Source organism: Carassius auratus, chromosome 20 (assembly GCF_003368295.1).
Source record: "Carassius auratus strain Wakin chromosome 20, ASM336829v1, whole genome shotgun sequence".
Taxonomy (NCBI): domain Eukaryota; kingdom Metazoa; phylum Chordata; class Actinopteri; order Cypriniformes; family Cyprinidae; genus Carassius; species Carassius auratus.
In genome coordinates, this window is record NC_039262.1 from 27,880,696 (window position 1) to 27,899,376 (window position 18,681).

The window sequence follows — 18,681 nt, forward strand, 5'->3', positions numbered from 1 at the left end:
CACGCTGTGCGTACGCGGCGGAATTGGAAGTGAAGATGGCGGACGAGGAGGCCGAGCAGGACCGCAGCGAGCGGAGCGACGCTTCCAGCGCTTTAAACGCGCTCACGACGCGACTGGGGGACATAGCGGCGGCTCTGAAAACCAGCCAGGAGTCTCCCGACGAGCGAGCGTCGCAGTACTGCTATGAGTTCTGTCAGGTGAGCGCAGTTTGTCCCCGAGCAGCTCGTAAACACAGCGACAGTAATGCCGTAGACTCACGCGGGTTCCGACGCTGCTCTGCTGTGATCGCGTGTTTACAGAGACACGTTCAGCTGCTGTGTGCATGACGCTCAGGACTGTAAACAAGCTCGCAGCTGCAGAAGCCAGTCAGTAACACAGTCTGTCCTTCATCTCTGTCTCCCTCTGGACTGCACACACCAGTTCACACTCAATATGGAAATACAATTCTGTGCATTGAAATGCATGACGTTTTTCTAGATAATAGTGCAGTGAGTGTCAGATCCTCAGTAAACCTGCAGCATTATCAGCATAATCTACAGTGAATGGTTATGAAGTCAATTGATGACGCTCACACATCATTAGAACCTGACTCTTTCTGCATGATGATGATGATGATCTTCAGTGATTGAGAGATGAACGTGACACTGTGACACTCACTGCTCATCAGTGTAATCTGTCGTGTTCTGCAGTTCAACATCAGTATGGACTATATCATTATTATAGTTAGCAACATCATCATCATCTGACACTCGCTGCATGACAACATAACCTATTACAACAAACATGACGGTTCATACGTCCCTGGTTTACACACACGCTTCGGTGTGGTTTCAGTGCAGCAGGAGGAACACTGAACATATTATTATTAAACAGTGGTTTACTGGACATAGCCTAGCTCTTTCTTAATAAATTCAATCATATTTCATTCAAATTACTTTGAGATCTACCTCATCTTCTGCTCTAAACTATAGGAAGCCCTTCTACATTACTATAAGGAGACGACAACAGAGCCCACACTTCAATTACACTTACTGTTCATTTACCAATATAATATTCAGTACTCAGATTAAATAAAATAAAATAGTATGCAGACAGCCCTAATATACACTATTAATCAAGTGATTGGATAAGAAGTCATTATTCTTTATTAAAGAGCAATACTAAATATGCAAGAGAAAATAAGATAGGGCTCTCAATTTTTTTTTTTTTAATTTTTACTGCAGAAATTGCATACATTAATAACCGTGAAAACTAAACCCATTTAATGCATTTAATTGCCAAATTAGATTCAAAATGCAAATACAAATATATCAATAAAAAATAAATGAAATAAAAATAGGAATAAGAAGCATGACTTAAGCCATCTGTGTCTTCTTGGAAAAGCTTTTTGTGTAAGAAGTAAGAAAAGTCATAAAGTGCCTTGGAAAAACAAACGTTTCCTCAATTTGCCACTAACTCGCACACAATCCCTGAAGTTGGACACTTCCACACACATGTAATAAGTGGAGCATATCCATATCCTAAATAAAAAAGTGATTCAGCACTTGTTCCTGTTGTTAATAACAGTTCATTAGTATGCATCTTAACTCATGTTTAGTGCTTCACAGTCAAATCTGTACAAACAATAAACAAAGGAATAATAAACATGTAATATTAGTAGTGACTGCACTTTAGGACTTTTCTTACTTCCTACACACAAAAGTTTAAAATTCGGACAAAATCTGATTTCTTGATGATTTGATATTTTATAATAGTGATTTTATTATTCATAAAATAATATAGAGAGAAAGTAGAAATGAATGACAGTATTATCATGGACGGTATGATGTGGCACACCCCAGTGGACGAGCAGAAGCTAACGAATACCATCAACTCTGAGAAGTAATAAGGCAAGAATAGATGACCATCAGTCAGGATTTAGCCCAGAAGCTAACATCATGTCATTATGAAGAACAAGGGTCAACGCTGTATATATTGACTCATTTTATTTATGTTTTGCCAGTAAAAGCCTTTAAAACGTATGATATGCTTATCATTGTTGTTCAGTATACTGTAGAAACATGTAGAAAAATAATCTACAGATTCTGAAGCAGCACACTTTGCAAGTCTCTTAATATTAACTTTGTTTATTGAGCAGTTGTATAAAATCAGTAACACATTTGTAATCATAGTGTGATTTCCAGTCTTAAATACGTCCAGCACTTTATTATTTTCCAGTCTATGTCCAGTGTTTATGGGGTGGTGCGTCAGTAATAATGGTGCGTGGGGTTACAGTAAATGGACTAAACTCTGATTGTTTTGTATTTGAGTTCCTAGAGAAATCGCTTCAGCTCTAGTTTGTACTGAAAGCCCTGTACCGACACAGACCCGTGTTGGCTCTTGAGATGGTTTGTTTCTCCGTGGTGTTGAGTGTGTGTGTGTGTGTGTGTCTGTCCTCCGCTGCAGTGAGTTTCACTCCGATGCTTCACACACACACACACACATCTGTTGTGATGTTTCTGTCCTGTGTAGATGTGGCGTTATTGTAAGACATCTGTTGTTGGAGAACATCACCGTGTTGATCTGAGGGACACTTCTGGAGCGTGAGCAGTCAGGTGCATGTGTGTGGAAAGACGGAGAGGTTTTAGATGGTAAACAGTCTGTCCTGGTGATATATAGTGACAGAGTAACAGTGAGCCGTGTCTACACCACTTATAACAGACTTTCACTGGTTTGCACTGTACAGGGCAGATAGCAGTGTGTGTGAGCGTCGTGTGTGTGTGAGTGGTTTGCTGATGTCAGTGTGGATCGAGCGGCCCATGGTGGCGGTGGGGTTATGGTATGAGCAGGTGTATGTTATAGACAACGAACACAGGTGTGTTTTGAATACACAGAGATACTGTGACGAATGTTGAGCCATTCATCCACGACCATCACCTCATGTTAGAGCATGATAATGCACAGTCCCATGATGCAAGGATCTGAACACGATTCCTGGAAGCTGAAAACATCCCAGTTCTTCCATGGCCAGCATACCCACAGGACGTTACCCATTGATATATATATATATATATATATATATATATATGTATATATATATATATATATATATATATATATGTATATATATGTGTGTTATGATTTTAAAATGTAGTGTTTAAGCTGCTAATTTAAAAAATATCTTCAGTCCCTCTCTCTAGATAGTGTGAATAACATGCAACACTTTACTGTAATGTTAAACAGGACATCGTCAAAAATGAAGAGTTGCTCTTTTTCAAGAGATTGTCGCCGTCAAACGTTGTATTTAATCTCATCGTGTTGACAGTTTATTTTCAACACAAGTGTGTAAATGTTTTAGCAATGTACAACAGTACTTACGGTAGAACCATAATGATGACATACCGTTAAAAAATACAGTAGCACCGTCAGTATTTTGGACCCTTAGTATCACGATACTACCGTAGCACCGGTAAACCCTAATACACACACGCACACACACACACACAGCGGGTAAAGTAAGCATTGAGCATGTCACAATTTTTCTCAGTAGATATATTTCTAAAGCTGCTGTTGAGATGAAATGTTCACCAGATGTTGGTAACAATCCAAGTTCAGAAATCAGGTTGTGTGTAATAAAGTAGATTGACTCTGGGATAAAGTATTGAACACTCTTACTGAAATGTATTTAAGTCTTTGTTGGTGATGACAGCTTCAGAAGCCTCCTGTAGGAGAATCAGGTGTGATTCGGTGCCATTCTTTCACACAAACAGTCTTCAGATCCAGAAGCTTCTGTGGGTCTCTGACCTTTAGTTCTTATTTTCTATTGGATTCTAGTTTGGATTCACTTTCTTTCTCTGAAACCAGTCGGTGGTTTCCTTGGCTGTGTTTGAGATCATTGTCTTGTTTCATCTTCATCATCCTGGTACTTTAGGTGTTGGGACTGAAGCAGCTAATATTAATTTCCACTGCTTTCTAATTACTGACAGATTTCTGCTGGTGTCTTGGCTTTTCATGGCTTTCTGCGCCTCTCTTTCTTCATGTGTTCAATACTTTATCCCTGGGTCAGTCTACTTTATTACGCAGAACTTCATTTCTGAACTTATTGGTATTGTTTTATTTGTATGTATGGATTACTTGAATTGTTACCAACATCTGGTGAACATTTCATCTCAACAGCAGCTTTAGAAATATATCTACTGAGAAAAATGTAAAATGGTAAAACTCTGCCACCCAAATATTTCTGATTGATTTGTCATTTTCAGGATGTTTAATGCTTTCAGGACGGTCACACATCCCTCTTGCAGTCTCTGTTTGACACCTTTTCATTCACAGATCCTGATAAATGTTGCATGTTGGCCAATACCCATCCAATCTCAGTGTAATATCCATTTCTCCCTAATTACACACTACTGCATTATAAATGAGGCGGTCACGTTTTAATAAATTGTATGATTAGTCATCCAGCAATGATGATTAATGACATAATTGTCTTCATTATCCACTTCTCATTTCAGCTATGATATGAGATCAGAATATTTCATTTGTTTAAGTTGTAATCACATATGATTTCCTTTGAGACTATTCTGTGTGATATAGTCTTAAATTAGCCTTTTAGTCAGCGTTAGCCTTGGTCCGTACTGTTCAAGTGATTTCAGAGACCATCACATCTGTCATATCAATGCAGGCAGGTCTGGTGATTTAGGGGCAGATGACCTTTGACCTTCAGAGTCTGGTCTGCTGTAATGGTGAGACGTGTGAATGTAAATATCAGTTGATCTGGTTAATATGAAAATCCTGAATATTATTACTGATGCTCTTCATAAACGTTTCTCCACTTGATACTGTACGTCTAACCAAGGAAACAATGTGTTGCTGCAGTTTCTAAAGCACATTTTAGCATTTTTAGCGAACATTCACAAAGATAACATTTTACCATTCTGTTTTGCTTTAAATCTTGAAATTATACATTATAATGTAAATAAGACCACTGCTTATTGATATCCGCCATAAAAAACATTAGAATCTGTCCATCCCTAGTATTTATTATAATTACCCATGTTCTTTTCTCTAACTTATACAATTGAGGATTCCCCAAAAGTAATTGATCAAGCAAGCAGGGTGTTTTCATGGCAGCCAAACATTGACATGACTGAAGGTGTGCATGTGTTTATTTCACTCAGTCATTGGTGTGTCACAATTACAGCATCAAAGTGACGTGTCTGATCATTATAATAACGAAATGCATTTCCATTTGTGCTGTGTGAGCTGGAGCTGAAGAGTAAATGAACAACAGTAAACTGAAGAGCTTTGGAGAGTTAATAACCCAACACCTCCTATACGAGATTAATCTGATAGAAGTAATGTTACAGAGTGATGCTTGTGTAACTCCTGATCCTGTAAGACAGTCAACCAAACACAATCTCTCTTACAGTAGTGATCTCCATCCCTGACGAGCATCATAAGCGTGCGGCCCGGTGAGGTATATTGACCTGTGTGTGTGTGTGTGTGTGTGTGTGTTGCAGACGCTGGTGGAGTATGTGAGTCTCTGGAGGACAGAGGAGGAGCCTCTCCCAGTTCTGGAGGTCTACATCACTGCACTGCTGAGCTTCGCACAGGCGTCCCCGTACCTCTCTGTCCAGTGTGAAGAGGTGCCAGTCGTGCTCGAGAGACTCTCGCTGTAAGTATGCACTCGAAAAACAGCTGGTTATCCTTTCTGTCTGTCTTTTTCTGTCACTTTTTTACTTTGTTGTTTGAGTTTAGAAGTATTTGTTGCCTTTCTTTCTGTAGGAGTTGTGCAGAGTTGCTGCTTTCTCTGCCCCGGACGATCCCAGATGCATTGTGGGACAGGTTCAGGTCATCTGTCCAGGTACATTTACCAGACTGCAGCTCTTAGACACTAGTATCTGCATTGGTCAGCTTTGATGTCTTCTACAGCAATGGACAAGAAAATACTAAATAAATCCATAACTTATAGTCAACAACGTGTCCCTGCAGCACAGAAGCAGTCATCAGTGTCACAGATGTATATGTATAGAAATAGACAGCTATATATGTTGTGTATGAGTCAGTAATCATTATGATAATAAGTAAAGATCATGTTCCATGAAGATGTTTAGTAAATGTCCTACTGTAAATATATTAAAACTTATTTTTTGATTAGTAATATGCATTGCTAAGAACTTCATCTGAACAACTTTAAAGATCATTTTCTCAGTATTTAGATGTTTGTGCTCCCTCAGATTCCAGATTTTCTAATAGTTGTGTCTCAGACAAATATTGTCCTCCGAACAAACCACACGTCACTGGAGAGATATTTATTCATATTCACTTCCAGATGATGTATAAATTTCCATTTAGAAAAATGACGCTTATGAATCCTGCACTGTTTTATTTAGTGTGCTGTCATGTCTGTGCAGATTGCCCATCCTCTGGTCCAGGAGAAGGGAGTCAGCAATCTGATGATTCTCTCCAGCATCGCACGAGAGCAAGGCGTCTGGAGCAATCCTACGCTGCAGGGCATTCTCACCAACGACATGCCACCGCAAGAGAAAGGTGCTGCTCTTTACGGTTCTCTCTTCTTCAAACATGACCTGACAACAGAACTGACATTTTGGTAGAGTTAACCTGTCAATCTGTAATACAGCAGTGTTTATTGTCTCTCTGTAGTGTGTGAGTTCCTGGCTGTGGAAGGACCAGCACTGCTGCGGATGCGAGTGAAGCACCTGATCAAAGAGAGCTGTGTAGATCAGGCTGCGTCGCTGGCCAAGGCCTGTGCTGAGCTCGCACAGTTTGAGGAGAAGGGACACTTCAGACAGATGTACCTGGCGTGTTTGTGCTCTGCTGCTCCACAGGACGTTGTAATGGAAGAGGTAAGACACTGGACCGTTTACTGAGAATATACACTTCCAGTCAAACGGTTTTGAACAGCGAGATTGCTTTTTAAGGAAGATTTTTTCCAGGTTTCTTTGATGGATAGAAATTTCAGAAACATATAAGTTTATATGTTTATATAAGCGATATCAAACAGGGCTCACATCTGCGACTTCTTTCCCTACCCTCTCAGCTCTCGAGAGTGGACTGTCGTGATGCTTTAGAGATGATCTGCAACCTTGAGGCTGACGGTGATGAGAAAGCTGCGTTTACATTGTGTTCTGGTTTTTTGACCCGTCAGATTCTTCAAGAAGAGTCCTACTGTGCTTGGCAAGTCACAAACCTTTCAATGCCAGAATAATCAAATATGAGTTTGCAGTTATGATAAAAATCTTAAAGGCTCTGTACAAGTGGTCATTTAATGTGTCGTCGTTCATTTCTAAATAATTAGATGTCATGTGTTCTCTGGCAGGGAGTTGACTCTGTTCTGGGGGAAACTGCTCAAACGATTGGAGACTTCAGAGCAAGGCTTTTTGGACAGATGCCGTCAGATCTCATTTCTGTCTAAGACTGTGTTCCACCTGCTCTTTTTTATTAAAGTCATCCAATCAGAGGTGAGCCTGCTCTTTTTCTCACTTCATGCAGTTAGTTTTTAACAAATACTAAGTACTAATTATTCCTTATCCATATCACCAGATGGACAAAGCTGGACTTTCGACTTGTGTTGAGCTCTGTATACGAGCTCTGCGGCTGGAGTCGTGCGAAGGGAACACCAAGGCCACTGTCTGCAAAACCATTTCCTGCCTCTTACCCTCAGACCTGGAGGTCAAAAGAGCCTGCCAGCTGACAGAGTTTCTCCTGGAGCCGACGGTGGACTCCTACTATGCTGTTGAAACTCTTTACAACGAGCCAGACCAGAAGCTAGATGAGGAAGATCTACCAGTACCGAACTCTCTGCGCTGTGAGCTCCTTTTAGTCCTCAAAACCCAGTGGCCTTTTGATCCTGAGTTCTGGAACTGGAAGGCATTAAAACGCCACTGTCTAGGTCTTATGGGAGAGGAGGCCTCGATTGTGTCCTCCATTGATGAACTGAACGACGGTGAACCTGAGGGATTAGACGGAGAGACCAGCATATTTAGTGAGGAGTTCAAGGAAGTCTCCCAGCGTTTTGTAGATACAACAAATGAACTAAATGAAATAGCAGATCAAAGGCAGAAGAACAAACAGCTGAAAAAGTTGAGGGAAAAGGGTTTTGTCTCATCTAGGTTTAGAAATTGGCAAGCTTACATGCAGTACTGTGTTTTATGTGATAAGGAGTTTCTTGGTCACCGAATAGTGCGTCATGCGCAGACTCACTTCAAAGATGGATGCTACACCTGCCCGATATGTACAGAGACATTCGAAACCAGAGAGACTCTTGAACCACATGTTGCATCTCATGTGAAGCTTTCATGCAAAGAGCGTCTCGCTGCGATGAAGACTAGCAAGCAGTTAGCCAACCCTAAAACAGCGGCTCCTGTCATAGCTGCCCTGAAAGCTAAAAGCAGTGAAAATCAAAAAGTGAAAAAGACAAAAAATAATTGTGGTGTGCAGTCCAACAAACTTAGCAGTAGAGATGCCAATGACTCATGCGAAGGGAATATTTGTCCAGTCCATAGCTGCAGGAGGGGTTTTAAATATTTCCGTAATCTTGTTGCCCATGTGAAGGATCATGGTGACAACGAAGAAGCAAAGCGATTCCTTGAAATGCAGAGCACAAAAGTGGTGTGCCAGTATTGCCGTCGTCAATTTGTCAGTGTTGATCACCTGAACGATCACCTCCAGATGCACTGTGGCACCAAACCATACATTTGCATACAGCTAAATTGTAAAGCCAGCTTTGACTCCAATACCGAACTTATTGTGCATAAGAAAGACCATCCGGTCTTCAAGGCTAAGTGTATGTTTCCGGGTTGTGGCAAGGTTTTTAATGAAGCCTACAAGCTGTATGACCATGAGGCACAGCATTATAAAACATTTACCTGCAAAGCACCAGACTGTGGTAAAGTGTTTCATTCACAGTCTGAGTTAGACCTCCATGCAGAGGGCCACGTCACAAAAGTGGAAGGCCAGGACACTGACAGTCTAAGTATTCAACCAGCAGAACCTCATCCAGACCACTCCAATCTAAACGATCAGGGCTCTGCTAACCCTGGCTCGCTCTCTGTCCCCGACCCTGGCACAGGCTCTCAGGTGGATGGTCCATCTGGCATGGTGATAAAGCATTCAGTTGAAAACATGCTAAATGGCGCTTTCACAGTTTCTGCTCAAGATTGTGTCCATTCTGGGACAAGTACACCTGAACAACAACACATCCATCAAAATCCCTTCCATCAGCATATGCCCCAGATCAGTGACCCCTTGGGCCAGTCAGCCGTGGGCACTCACATGCCTCACCTAAATCATCATAGACCAGGAGAATCTCTTCTGGAGGCCTTGATGAATGATTCAGATCCCATGCCATCTACATCTTCATACCAGAGTGTATTAGGGGACTTCCTGCCTGTCCCACCAGCTGACGGTCAACTGCAGACCGTTGATTCAGGTGCTACTCCATTATACAACAATAACAATGAGCTATGTCCTAATCCTTTGGCTCCGGTTCAGGCATCATATCAGAGCATGTATAGCAATAACATGACGGCTCCAACACAGACTTCCCACAATGCAACACCACTTGTCTCATTGGGTCAGATGCTTCCTCCTGTTTCTCAGACGCTTCCTCTACAAATGACCTCCATGCCAAATAATGGACAAGTATTGGAGAACAAATCAGTGAAACATGTAGACACGAACATCGTCCAAGTAGTGAAAGAGAAAGAGAGACACAAATGCCAACATGAATCATGTACTCGAGACTATAGCTCTTACAGAAGTGTTACTAAACACATGAGGGCTGTTCATCCTGACTTTTACACGCAGTGGAAACTAGCAAAGAAGAACAATGCAGCAGGCAAGTCCTCACTCAGATCGGTTCCTGTAAATGGAAGCCACAATAAAGTTGTCAAACCGCAACACCAGATGGGCCAAAGAGTCCCTGGGCCCGGTGTCCAGACACAGAATTCCCTTGCATCTCATGTGAAACCCAACTATCCTTCAATCTCCTCTCACATCACTGCTTCCCCAGGGCATATCCGTACCAATGAAATGGACAATATATTAGACCCTATTGTTCTCACTCAGCTTGGAAATGGCACAAATCGGCCTCAAATGGCAGCAGACCATTTGTGGGACCCCAGGAACAATTCAGTAATCCAGCAACAGACATGCCATTCTCAGACAGTGACCCAAAACATGAACATGCATTCTAGCAGTCATTTTACTCACCTGAATGCAGCTTCTAGTGGCAATGCACAGCAGAGAATAATGAGCTATACTACTCTACAACCGCATAATAATCCTAATGTTAACCCAGCTCCAGCGCAAGTAGAAAGTGTTCAAAGACTCAATGGCACCTCAGATGACAGTCTGCATTCACTTGGCAATCTCATTTCACCGCAACAAGTCTTGAGTCCTTATGTGGTGGCACCCATTAATTCATTAGTAGAGACGAATCTGGGAACTACTCAAATGTCTGTGTTGACCCCTCACACTGATAGTTTGAACAATTCTGTTCCCAGAGATTCTTCAGCAGCTTACCCACAGCAAACAGACAATGAATCGTTCTGTGAAATAACCAATACCCAGTCTATGGTGAAGTTGGAAAGACCTGGAGAGACAGCTTTAGGTTTGCCACTGCCTAACAATGAAACCCTCCCATCGAACGGTAGTTCTCCAAGTTCTCAGAGTAACACTGGAAATGTGTCCAGTGAAGGGGACAACAAAAGAGTTAAGCGAAGCCGAACAAAATGGCCTGCCATTATTAAAGATGGCAAGTTCATTTGCCGCAGGTGTTATAGAGAATTCCAGAGTCCCAAATCTCTGGGAGGACATTTATCTAAGCGGGTTCATTGCAAGCCATTTGATGAAACTGACCTGACAGCAGACCTCCCCAGCTCATTTCTTGATCTTCTTAACTCACCTCACCCAACATCGTCTTCATATGTGAACCTGCCACAGCCTAAGGGACCTCTTGATCCAAAATTATTCCCGAATGTCACTTTTCCCAAAGCCAATGGCACCTACACTAGCAACGACAAACAGACAGGAGGAGTGTTGAAGCAAAGCCCGTCAAATCTGTGTGTGAGCTCTGGACAAGAAAAGCAGACTGTTTCAATCCCGTGTAGTCCATATAGTCAGAGCAGTCGTATGTCAGAAACTAGTGTCATACAGCACACTGCTAGTGTCAAACATCAGCTACAAGTGACAAGTTATTCTGAGTTGTCTGACCCGCGGGTTAATGAGACTGTCAGTGATCCTCTTCTCTCTCAGTTGTTGGCTGATGACCAATCTACATCAAGCCTGAATAGTGGTTCATCAGATCATGTCAGTCAAATTCTTCAAGCTGAAACTTTAAACAAAATAAATGATATCAAGGAAAAAACAACCAACAGCAATGCAAGTGACCTATCAAATGATGGACTCCTGGCAGCCATGGCAAGTCTTGCGCAAAACCTTGGGTCTGAAAAGAGTGTCAAAGAAAGACTACGTGAACAGATATTGGCTGGAGACATTCACAAAAAAAGCAGCTTGCCTAGTGGATCGAGTGTCGACAGTTCCTGCTCACAGATGTCTGTTGCAAGTCCCGTCAGTGAGGATCCACAGCGTATCTCAAACTTGATTCAGAATGAACCTCAAAGTGAACAGCAACCTGCAAGAAACACAACCGAAGTCTCTGTTGAGTCAGTTTCGCAATTGGGTGAGGTGAGCTCAAATGATAGCTTAATTCACGCCATTTCATCTGTGGTTTCAGGAAGAACTGTCACTGATCAGTCCAACCTCACATCCATAAACAATGTGGATGAAGTGTTGGAAATCCAAAAAGCTCTTGAGAAGCTTGACCTAGACAGAGAAATCACTGAGGTTACCTTAACTGTGGAAAGTCCTGTGGTGAATGATGAACCGCTTAATAAGCCAGAGTCCAAAAATTTACCCAGTGAGGTACGAAGTTATGTGAAACCATTTGCATGTGACGCAATTGGTTGCACTTACAGTGCCATGACAAAAGATGCTCTTTTTAAACACCTTGTCAAGCTGCACAATTACACAGATGACATGGTTACACGAGTGAAAGACCAGTTTAATGTTGCCCCTTTCAGCTGTCAAAAATGTTCCAAGGCTTTCACGCGCAACTCCAACCTCAAAGCGCATTATTTGACCGTTCACAACTTGTCACAGGAAGACATAAAGAAGATGAAAATAAGGTCTCAATCCCATCGCAGGCTCCCAGAGCGTGACAGAGGAAGCCCTTGTCCAGTGCTAGAGATCCCCAATTCAGTTAAAAACACTCCACTCATGGATGCACGTCAACCGCAGAACAATGTTAGATGTGCATCGGGCTCCACTAGAGAAGATCATGTCAAAATATCACAGTGCATCACTCCATCGCTTGTCCAGCAATCAGCCTTTGTGTCTAAAGGCAAAAGTCTTGCAGTGGGAACTCCGACAGTAACTCTGCAAAATCAGATTCCGTTTCAGCCATCAGTGATTGTGTCTGGTCGTTCTTCAGTGACTCCAAGGATGGATCAGAATGCAAAAGGATTTTTTTCCACAAAGTCCCCTCCCATTTCTGGTCCGACCCATGTGTCCCCATTAAAAGAGATCTTACCCATAGCCCCTTTTCCCCAGAATCCTTCAGCACCAGTACAAGCACTAAATCAGTCCTTGGACAAAAAGCCCAAACCTCCTAGCAAGCCTCGAGTGGCAAAGCCGAGAGAATCTCCCAAAAAAATGAAAGAGAAAAAGACAGAGGGCGATGACGTTTTCAGTCCTTACAGACCTTACCGTTGTGTTCACCAGGGCTGTGTGGCAGCTTTCACAATTCAACACAACTTGATCCTACATTATAAAGCTGTGCACCAATCTGCTTTGCCTAAATTTGAGGTTAGCGGTCAAGATGAACAGAATGAAGAGGAGGCCGAGGACAAGGATAGAAGTGAAGAGAGCGACGAAAAGCTGGACATGGACATCAAGGAGGTGGATGAGTTCAGGTGTCAAGTCAAAGACTGCTCTTGCATTTTTCAGTCAGTTCCAGACTTGCTCCAGCACTACCTTCAGCTCCACAAATTAACCCTTGAGAAAGCAGGTGCCATGATGTGCAGTATCAACCTGGGCAGGTTTCAGTGCGATCAGCCGAACTGCTCCGAGACCTTCACTGCTTTCTGGAAATATATCAGCCATGTGGATCAAGCGCATAAACAAACTGAGCTCTCAAAAGTCGACCCCATAGAGGGGATGTTCAGATGCCCGTTGGAAGGATGTGAATGTGCATACAGCACACGGTCAAATCTACTGCGTCACACTATGAAGAAACATCAAGATGTGTACAAACGGCTGCTCATGACCCCACGAGAAGGAAAGAGTGGGGTTAAACTCGGTCGTCCCAGGAAGTATGAAATCGATGTGGTTGAGAAAGAGAACAGGGAAACTAACAAGAAACCCATTAAGAAGGGAGCTGTTAAAAAGAAAAAAGTCAATAAAAATAACTGGACCAAATATGGGAAACCCATTTTGAAAACACAAGAAGAAGCCTCTGCCATGTGCACCAAACGCTTGCAACTGCAGTATGCTTGTATGATAAAGGGTTGCGAAACGGTTACCAGTTCTGAGCGGAATATAATGAAACATTATCTTCAGCATGGACTCCCAAAACAGTATCTAGAAGAACAGAGGAGCAACTTCATATACTGTAAAAAGTTACCCAGATCCAGATACAAGCGCATCGCTTCCAGAAGCGACGACACTGATCATTCAGAGGAGAGCTCCATCGAGACGACTGAGAACGAGGAAGTCGCTGAGCCTGGCCAGAGTGAGTCCGAGTTCTCCAAGCCTACTTCTGAGAAAGAAAGCACAGAGGATGCCGATCTGTCTGACGCAAAGCCTTCTACAGACACTTGCTCGGAGATATCTGTGGTAGTTAAGAGACGGAGAGGACGTCCACGCAAGGGGGAGAGGGAATCAAACAAGTACTTAGGACCTAAAAGGGTGACCAGACTAAGAACCGCAAGGAGTTCTGCAGTCAAGTATGTGGACTTAAACTCGGACTCCACGTCCTCCAGCACAACCATGGCACAGGAAGATGCCTCTGGTCAAAATACACCACTGAGTTCATTCAAGCCCATGGGATTTGAGGTGTCCTTTCTTCAGTTTCTGCAAGAATCAAAGACTTCCCAGAAGAGAAAAGCTACGGTACCCTTAAACGGAAACGCACGCAAAAAAATGACTACTTTCCACCTGAAGACTGCGACGGTCGTGTGCAAAAGATCCGATGCACTATTGCATTCGAGAGAAGTCCTGCAACTTGTTGAATTTAAAAATCCTCAAAAGTTAACCTCACTCAGCAACATCACCTTTGAAGTGCAAAGGGTTTTTACCGGCGTCTTTGAGATTCTTCTCAAGCAGCTTCATGAAATGCGACCCACAGTGATCCTTCAAAAAGAGGATTGATGTACAGACCCTTGTGTCATGTTGTCTGAACTCAGGATAAGGTTGATGGCTTGCTGCAAACCATTGGATGTGAATGCTGAATGATCGTGGCTTGTGAAGGAGCTGTGGGATGTCTGATGATCTGGAAAACACTACACACCCACTATCTTAAAGGTCCCTAGTGCGATGTTTATTACTTAACAGAACTGTGTACGTTAAGCTCACTTTATAGTTGCAGTAGATGATGAAATACCTCTAAAGCATGTTTGTCCTTATGAAGCTGTTCAGCACATTTCAGTTGCCTTTGGAGTTTTTATTTTTATTTTTGAGTGTTGGATAGACTTGTAATTTTTAATATTCCATTGGACTTTTTCTATCCAGCTGAAAGTGAATCATCAACTCTGATGTTATGTAGTGCTGTGTATAATTCGTAAATGTTTTGGTCCTGTTTACCTTGTAAATCTGAAATTTGTCCATAATGTTGTGTGTGGCTCTTTGATCAACTACTGCCACCAGCAGTCTGTATGTTAATCAATAGCAACCAATTTAATACAGCTTGCATTTTGTTACTCCGTGTTGGTCTCATCCTTGTTTGCATGGTTTTTGAAATTATACAACTGCTTTGAGCGATGTTAAGGGGATCAAACATATGATTATCCCAGTATAACAAACAATTATATCATGTATACATGGAAACAAAAAGAGTTGATCTATTGACTATATATGCTAGATGTATTTGGACACCCCCTTCTTTAGAAAAGAAATGGCAACAAAGATGGAAACATAATTCATGTATTTCCAAATTGGTATATCCATCTCTGTTGCAACAGTTTTGGAAGTGTCTGAAATGACTGTCATCATATCTACATGTCACTGGTGTTTGGTTTTGGCTCAAGGTCTGGTTTTCTGCAGATGAGTCAAGCTCTTCCACACTGACTCAATCAATCATTGATTTTTCAACCTTGCCTTATACACAGAGGCATCGTCATGTCATGATAGAAAAGGGTCCTGTACAAACTGTTGCTATAAAAATAGAAGCACACAATTCCCTAATACTGTATATCTGTAATCATGGAAATTACTGAAGTAGTCTAACCTGTTCATTTGAAGGGGGGTCCCAATACTTTTGTCCATATTGTGGTAGGTGCTTTAAAAGTAGAGTAATTTATTTTTTCTTTCTTTCTCAATCAACTTAATGTTTAATAATGCACTGACTGATCCACCATGATTATCAGAGAAGGATATTTATTTTTGACTTGTAAAAGAAACAGTCTTTAAGTACAGTTGGTTCCACTTTATATTATGTGTTTTAACGACTGTGTACTTGCATCTAAAGTAATGAATAGTCTGGTGTGATGTACTTCTGTTCGTTGTATTGCAGATCACTACTGAGGTGGGATAGGGTTAAGGTTAGGGATGTGATTAAGCAAGGGTCTGCTGTGTAATTAAAGATGTGACTACAGAAAGGTATTTTTTTTTAATGTAAGATATACACAATAAGGACATTGTATCGAATTATTAATTTAGTAGGTAAAGACAATATGAAGTGAGTCCCTACAGTTAAACCAAGTGGTTCTCATCTTGTTCTGTAATTGGACAGCACCACAATTACTTATCATACAAAAATAAATATAATAATATGACCATAAACTTTGCAGGCATAACAATATGCTAAATCAACATGGCAGCCTTAGTAATAAAATACAGTTAGTTGATAATATTCATAGTTTAATGTTTTCCGCTCAAGACATACTTTCCCTTGTTCCAAATGAACCTGTATTTAACGTCATCTGGGCTGTATTTTGTCATCTTGTTGATGGTTTGTGAGTATTAGGCCATGCTGGAGTCAAATTTTCCCTTTTTAAAGTTACTTGTGTTTGTTATGCTACTGTAGCTCTTCGTGACTGTAGTTTGTTCTTGTGTTTCCTTGCTGTCTGTGAGCCATCAGCGGAGAAGAACTGGTGTAGCTTGCATGAATAAAGCCCAAGTGCTCATGAAGCAGCAAGCTTTGGGCTTTCCCTTCCAGCCGGTGCAGAATGAAGTCCTTCCTCTTTAGACGTGTCTAGCGGCGGCGGTGAGCCGAGAGTGAGCGTGGACGGAGGCCGTCTCTCGTGCACAGGAGTGTACCTCTTACTGAAGCACTTCCAGCACTGCTTCCATATGATATACATCATCTCCACCACATTCAGAACAATGCACAGTATAGACGTACAGCCCATGATGTAAAGGAAGATTTTCTTCTCGGTGGCTTTTGCGATGTAGCAGTCCACGGTGTTGGGACAGGGGCTCTCGTCACACTGGAGCAAGCGGGGAACGTGGAAGCCGCTGTACAGGAAGTAGAAAGCCAGCAGAGTGGCCACCTCGAAGGACGTCTTGAGGATGAGACTGGTGATGTAGGTGAAGAACAGTCCTCCGTCGAGGCTGCCCTTGTCCTGGTACAGCTTCCTCTTGTACTTGCTCTCTCTGTGCTCCCTGTAAGCCACGTGCAGAGCCACCAGCAGCGACGGGGTGGACACCGTGATCAGCTGAATGGCCCATAACCGCACTTGAGAGATGGGGAAGAAGCGGTCGAAGCACACCTGCTCGCAGCCCGGCTGCTGTGTGTTGCAGACGAAGTCTTTGAACTCGTCCTTCCACACCTGCTCGGCGGCGGCCACGTACACCAGGATGCGGAAGACGAAGAGGATGGACAGCCAGACCCGTCCCACCACAGTCGAGTACTTGTTCACCCCGCTCAACACATTCTCCAGGAACCCCCAGTTCATGTTTCATCGGCTGCTGCGGAGTCAGAGCCAAACCAGGAGTTCAGTGTCTTCAGATGCACTCTTAAAGGGTTAGTTACCCTCCGTTCATCTTCAGAACACTGATTAAGATTTTCTTGATGAAATCCAAGAGCCCTCTGACCCTCAGTAGACAGCAAGGGAACAAGACATCGTTAAAACAGTCCATGTGACATCTGACAATATTATGAAGCTATGTGAATACTTTTTATGCACAAAGAAACCAAAATAACTATTCAAAGATTCTTCTCCTCCTCCCTCCTTCTTCCTAAAATTATGACTGAATCACTGATGGCACATGGGCTGTTTTAGCGATGTCCTTACTATGTTTCTGAGCCTTGATCGTGCTAGGATCCTTGCTGTCTACTGAGGGTCAGAGAGCTCTCGGATTTCATCACAAATATCTTTATTTGTGTTTCTGAAGATGAACGAAGGTCTGACAGATTTGGAACGAGTAATTAATGAGAGAATTTTCATTATTGAGTGAACTATACATTTAAAAATAAAGGGTTCCATGAAGAAATGTTAACATCCATGGAAAATTTTCCCTGGACACAAGGTTTGTTAGATCAGTGGTTCCCAACCAATAACATTTTCCATGTCTTCTTAACCAAACGCCCATTTCAGCTCTTGGGTCCTCTACACGTATTAAGTGATAACTTGAATCAAGTGTTTGATTGAAGCAAAATGTGAAGTGTTGAGGGCTCCAGGAACCACTAAAATTTAGTTCAAAGTAAGAAAAATGGTTGTTTTAAAGACTAAAATATTCTTTGGGGAACCAAAATGGTTCTACTGTGGCGTCTGTCCAAATCCTCCTTTTTAAGAGCATAACATGCAGGACAATTCATGTTTACAGTGTTTAGACAGGTATACGTACAATCCATAATAATCTGTCAAGAGAGCTTCGTCAAATCTAGATTTCAGAATCAGAGCTTTGTTTACCCAGTGTAATGATGAAGATCCATACGTGTGAGATACATCTCTGAACAAAAGCCAATAAATGTGAAGTATTTACCTCTCCAGCAGTCTGATTCTCTTCTGCTGTGCTGCTGACAGACTGTGAGTGCTCCGAGAGCTGCTTCTCTCTGCTATTTGATAGTCAAACACACCTGGTGCAGGTGCCACACCTGTTTGGTTACTATGGCAGGACTCTTGTGTCACTCTGAGCCGGCTGACAGGACTCTTGTGTCACTGGAAACGCTCTGCTCTGAGCCGGCTGACACGACTGTGTTTGCTGTGTTTGCTGAATGCACGAGGTGTTGCAGTGTTAGCAGTGTAAACAGTCACTCGTGCCCTTGACAGACGCTCTGCGCTCGGATCAACAGCAGACACGTGGAGAACCTCATCAGGAGAATCACATTAATACTTTCAGATCTTGATTATTAGCTACAGAGCATTGAGCTGGTAGACAGCATCTTTCCCCATCTGCAGCTGTTCAGACTTCAAGTACTCAGTTGTTTCACATGTTAAATGTTGCACTTGTCGAGTA

General features: G+C 42.3%; 2 protein-coding genes across 2 annotated transcripts; one reads left to right on the plus strand and one right to left on the minus strand.

The window, feature by feature from the left end:
• On the plus strand, positions 1–14,981 carry LOC113037703 (zinc finger protein 292-like). Its single transcript, XM_026195039.1, has 8 exons — positions 1–197; positions 5,502–5,656; positions 5,767–5,845; positions 6,396–6,531; positions 6,646–6,848; positions 7,043–7,179; positions 7,322–7,463; positions 7,546–14,981. Exons 1-8 carry the CDS (start codon positions 36–38, stop codon positions 14,431–14,433), a joined length of 7,902 nt encoding a protein of 2,633 aa, XP_026050824.1. The 5' UTR covers positions 1–35; the 3' UTR covers positions 14,434–14,981.
• Positions 14,735–18,535, minus strand: LOC113037704 (gap junction beta-7 protein-like). The gene is made up of 2 exons (XM_026195040.1): positions 18,208–18,535; positions 14,735–17,190 (listed from the first exon to the last, which is right to left on the minus strand). Exon 2 carries the CDS (start codon positions 17,175–17,177, stop codon positions 16,404–16,406), a length of 774 nt encoding a protein of 257 aa, XP_026050825.1. The 5' UTR covers positions 17,178–17,190; positions 18,208–18,535; the 3' UTR covers positions 14,735–16,403.
• Between the last annotated feature and the right edge of the window lie 146 nt (positions 18,536–18,681).

What these genes read in the sequence shown, in the direction of transcription:
- LOC113037703 (XM_026195039.1), top strand. Translation starts at nt 36, where the DNA reads ATGGCGGACGAGGAGGCCGAGCAGGACCGCAGCGAGCGGAGCGACGCT. An exon ending in GGTTCAGGTCATCTGTCCAG is followed by an intron (nt 5,846 to 6,395) that starts GTACATTTACCA and finishes ATGTCTGTGCAG; the next exon opens with ATTGCCCATCCTCTGGTCCA. An exon ending in AGGACGTTGTAATGGAAGAG is followed by an intron (nt 6,849 to 7,042) that starts GTAAGACACTGG and finishes CTACCCTCTCAG; the next exon opens with CTCTCGAGAGTGGACTGTCG.
- LOC113037704 (XM_026195040.1), bottom strand. Translation starts at nt 17,177, where the DNA reads ATGAACTGGGGGTTCCTGGAGAATGTGTTGAGCGGGGTGAACAAGTAC.